This window comes from Octopus bimaculoides, chromosome 5 (assembly GCF_001194135.2).
Source record: "Octopus bimaculoides isolate UCB-OBI-ISO-001 chromosome 5, ASM119413v2, whole genome shotgun sequence".
Lineage (NCBI taxonomy): Eukaryota > Metazoa > Mollusca > Cephalopoda > Octopoda > Octopodidae > Octopus > Octopus bimaculoides.
Window position 1 is genome coordinate 85,450,703 of NC_068985.1, and position 4,909 is coordinate 85,455,611.

General features: G+C 33.8%; 1 protein-coding gene across 5 annotated transcripts in view; it reads right to left on the reverse strand.

Moving 5' to 3' along the window:
- Window positions 1-4,909, reverse strand: part of LOC106878768 (irregular chiasm C-roughest protein) — a 177,553-nt gene that overhangs the window by 86,041 nt on the left and 86,603 nt on the right. For all 5 annotated transcript variants that reach the window (XR_001410547.2, XM_014928093.2, XM_052967827.1 and 2 more), the window contains exons 9-10: window positions 4,334-4,588; window positions 2,667-2,963 (exon numbers count right to left, since the gene is read on the reverse strand). Coding sequence is in view for 4 of the 5 variants with exons in the window: in XM_014928093.2 (XP_014783579.1) it covers window positions 2,667-2,963; window positions 4,334-4,588 (552 nt within the window). In the remaining variant the exon portion in view is untranslated. The remainder of the gene's footprint in view (window positions 1-2,666; window positions 2,964-4,333; window positions 4,589-4,909) is intronic.

Here is a 4,909-nt window from a genome sequence, read left to right on the forward strand (position 1 = left end):
ATATATAGAGAGAGAGAGAGAGAGAGAGAGAGAGAGTTAGAATAGATTATAATTTTTTATGAATAGTACAAAAATTGTAGAATCTAGGGAGTGTTTTCTTTTTTGAATAACAATGATTTTATTTGGAAGTTATTCAGTGTAGAAGGGGCAATTCTTATGACCTTTGCACCCTTCCCAGAGAGGTGAGACTGATGCAGCTAATGTACATTCTGAACATCACAAGCAGGTAAATGCCTGCAAGAAAAAAATCAGTGGGAAGGGAACTGACAGTCTAAGGCAAATGTTCCCACCAGAATAAAGGAACACACGTAGCAAGAAGTAGAGTGAAACTGAGGTCTACCACAAAATAACTAATTGAATTTAAGAGGCTGATATATTGTGTGGTTTTCTTGTGGAATTGAAATCAGTCAACAAACCTCTTGTGAATTCCACAAAACTGTCAGCTTATTGTTTACAGTGGCAAGTTATATCCAGAACTCCAGAACTCACTTACAACTAAGAGGATCTGTTGATTGAGTTATAGATGTCTTGGCCACAAACACAACATTGTGTAGAGTCAGTGGTTAAATGAACTGCCAAATGTCTTTGCTGATCATCTACTGGCCTAATGGCTCAGTTGTCACTGCTTTAATTGAAGGGTGTATATGAAGGAAGTGTATATATGAAAAGAAAATCTTTCTGTTTGGATCCTAATCCTCTCCATAAAAATGTTTTCATTTACACTTTTTCATATATCTGTGAGAGATATTAAATAGCTGATGTACAAAACTGAACGAAAGTATTGAGTTCTATTCAACTTGTTTGTACTACTAAACTTATGTGTCTGTGTATGTTTATATTCCATGCTGTCACTGCTTGAGTGAAGAAATACCGATGTTGCCATTATGGTCAATTACTTAGTGCAATTAAAAATCAGTTGAAACAAAGAAATCTCTTATGTGAAAAGCAGTTAAGAACTGATGGCAGGAAGAATGTTTGGTGGAAAAATCTTGCCTCAAATTATTTCCTTCAAAACCCATTCTAGCATGGAAAAATGAACATTAAAATGAACTAATAAATAATTATGCCAAAGAAATTGAATGAACTCAGTAAATTATTTTTGCTAATTTTACTGTCCTTGAAGAAAGTGAAAGTAGAGCTGTAGATGTTTAAACTTATGTAAAAACTAACACTTCCTTCAAGCTTAGATTCGAAACCGAATCTGAGCCACCACTGATAAAACAGGCACAAAAGAAATTCAACAAATTAATGTAGTGGAAACATGTGTATAACACCAGCAAATGCAGGTCCCGTAAATAAATCATTTAAACTTTAAAAAGATGTTATTCATTTGTTTATTTTGAAGGCAACCACATTCCTATCGCATTTGTTTACCTCAACACATTCTGAGACACTTTTTCCACTACACTTACATCAACCCTAATCAAGCATCTTTTTTTAATTAAAGATTGTCCATGCAATCTTTATTTTAGCCAGTGTTAGAGGTTCTGAAATGTGTCTGTGTCTTTATTTTAAAATGGTAGACTGAGTTAATTGCTGTTTCTAGCCTGATGAATGGTTGTGTACCTTTTTTAAATTGGTTTACATAATGTTACTAGGTTCAACATCTCTCTAGATCCTTAATGTCTATAGTGTAAATCCTGTTTGCTGTAAGTATTCAAAGCAGATCCCCTGTTTGAAGATAACTCAATATCTTGATGTGCTACTTCCCTTCTGCCACACTCCATGAATGACAAAAGCCTTTTGCAAGTCATGGTTAATTGCTGTTTTAATTATCCTTGCAAATGCATTACATAAACGAGTCATTCTATCCTTGATTTTTATTTCTTTATTGATTCTTTTTCATGAGCCAGAGTGAGAGTTTCTATATGGTCACTTGACCTGCTAAAAATAATAAGTATATATTCCTCAAAATCACATATTATTGTCTTAAAAAGGATAATACACATGTGGGTTCCTTATGTCGAATTAAGAAGAAGTTAATGGGATGGTCATGGTTGGTATATTTTGATCACAGATTCGTTCACTCAGGATAGACCCAAGGCTAAAGAACAGCATAAAGACTTCACTTTTTTTATATATGATGTATTAAGCAACAAAATATTCTATGTGCTCACTAAACTTGACATAACCTGACTAATCTGATTGACCATGGTAGCAAAAATAGTTGCAGAGACTCTTGAGGCCAACATATGAACCTTCTTTGTGAGCACTCAACATGCTATAAATAGCAACTAATTCTCTCTCAAATCACACCTTTTTTTAAAAATTTTAATGTCCATTTACTATGCTGAGCAGTTAAATCTTCCTCAAATTACATCATACTGTCTTAAAAAGGTTACATTGGATATTGTAGCTGTCCATTTACTGTATCTGAATAAAAAATGGGTTACAGCATCTTTGATTGCAGGTTTACTCAATTGGAGTTGACCTGATGCTTCACAACAATCACAGAAAAGGCATGACACATTGGATAATGGAGCTCCACAGCATAATGTAGTCCTACATATGATATGTTTGAAATAAATAGAGATGATCATAGCTTGAGCGTCTTTGATCAAGTCTTCTTATTGAAAGCTGACCTAGGGTTTAACAACAACTACTTAAGGAGACAGCTTTGTTTTTGAAAGAAGTGACAAAAGAATTATTCTGAGATGGACACTTACCTTTCTCAGCCAGTGTAATAATGGCTATATCTTCACCATATTTGTTGGCCACACTGCAGTTGTAACTGCCAAAATCCTCTTTGTGGACTTTAAGGATTTCTAATGTGCTCTTCATACCATATGGTAATTCTTCATTATTCGTTGAAAAACGGTCTGAGTTTGTATTATCAAGTGTTCTGCCATTCTTCATCCAATACATACTGACTGGTTTCGGGACGGATATAGCAATACATTCAATGTGTGCTGTTTTCTCTTGACTTGTATAAAATTTTCCGTCACTCATAATGCGAGGAGGACCTGAAAATTACAAAAAATTAATAAATAAGAATTATATGAAAATATATGCGTGGATTGGGAAGAACACACACACATGCATGAAGTTGACTGACAAAGAAGAAAATGGAAGGTGGGGAACTTGTGTCTCTTGCTGTATACTTATGATGAACTCTCTTGGCAATAGATTTTTTGGACTATAACCATTGAAGAAAGAATGCAGTTTCTTAATCTTCCCTATTTTAAAAAAAAAGAAACATTCTTTTCTTCTTTCATGTTAGAATATATTTTGAATAGTTTTGCTCTAATTTCAACTATAAGCAAAAGTGTTGATTATGGAAGAGTTGTGGTTGAAAGATAAGAGTGCTTAGTATTCAAAAGGAGAGAAATTCATTGTAGAGAAAGACCAAGAAAGATACGTGAATACATGGGTGATATCAAATCTTAAATCTAAGATTTCAAGTATCACCTCCATGTATTTGCATAACTCTGCTGTAGACTTATTTAACCAGTGCCAATATAAGGGGAAAAGTGCATGATAATGATGATTTGTTGTTGATAATAATGTTTTATATTTTCACAGGGATTCAGGAAGTACATCTGTTTGACTTCTTTCTTATTGAACACAGGCAAGCTCCAACAATCAACATCTGATGTTGATACCCAACTGAAACTATTTCACTTCTTACCCTTCCTCATTAATGTCTCTTAGATAGGCATGAATGCTACACAATCTCATTTTACCTTCTCAATAAAGCCAAGAGTCATATGCCCAGACTGAAATCAAATCTTATAGCTTAAAACAGTTATAGCAATTACTTAGTTGAAAAACCATTTTAGCTATTTCAGAGCAAACAAAAATTTTCACATTTTCACCTTTTCATTTAGTTGAGGGTGCCAAAATGTTATCACATTTGTCAATTAATATTAATACAATTCAACTACAGCTGTTGAAAATTAGTTACTGGGGAGTTTTACAAGTTTCAGATGGTTTTCATTACTTTTTTTTTTTTGCTCTTGTTGTTGAATGTTTAAGGCTGACTGTATAGTTGTTATTTCACATTTTGAAGTGAGTGGCCATGTTTCACTATTTAAGATCAACTTTTCCTGTTTACCAGTCAATTGTGTTCCATTATCCCTGTTCATCTTTTCTTTACTTTTTTTTTTTTTTTTGGTGGGGTTTGATTTTGATAGTACAGAAATTTAGTTGACCATGCATACACAAAGTATGTTTGAAATATCTAACATCTTCTGTTCTAAAACAAACCATAGATCTGCTCAACCAAAACTGACCCGTGTTTCAACAAAAACTTGCTTTAACATTCCTTTTTAGGTTTGAACTACTACACGACTGATTTTAAAACCACTGAAATACAGGAAGCAGCATGACTTACCATTCTTTAAAAGCAGTACTTCTCGACTGATTTCACTAAAACCAACAACTGTGGCAGTACAATAGTAGGTGCCTAGGTCTGCATCATTGACTTCTACAAGCTCCAAGGTCGAACCACTTCCCAAGATATTATGGGAACCTTTTTTCCGCCAAATGATGCTCGGTTGAGGATTACCATCAGCTTCACACTTCAGCTTAGCATTCTCTCTCGGGTCTACTGCTACATGACTACTAGCACTAATAAAACGTGGACCGTCTGTCAGGGAGAAAGACAAAGAAGAGATGAAAAGAATCTGGTAAAAGCTCAATATACTGAAATATATGTACATATATAAAATTGTTCATACACACACACACATGCAGATACATGGATACATACCTGTATAGATACATGTAACTATACATACATATAAATACAGTCTTTAAAAACTGAAGATGTGGCATATATGTATCTGTATACATACATACATATATATATATATATATATATATATATAGATTCAAGGTTTGAATATGGTACTTATGCGAAGGCACCCGAATATCGCATCCCAAAAGGATGGGTGATTAAAAATCAAAC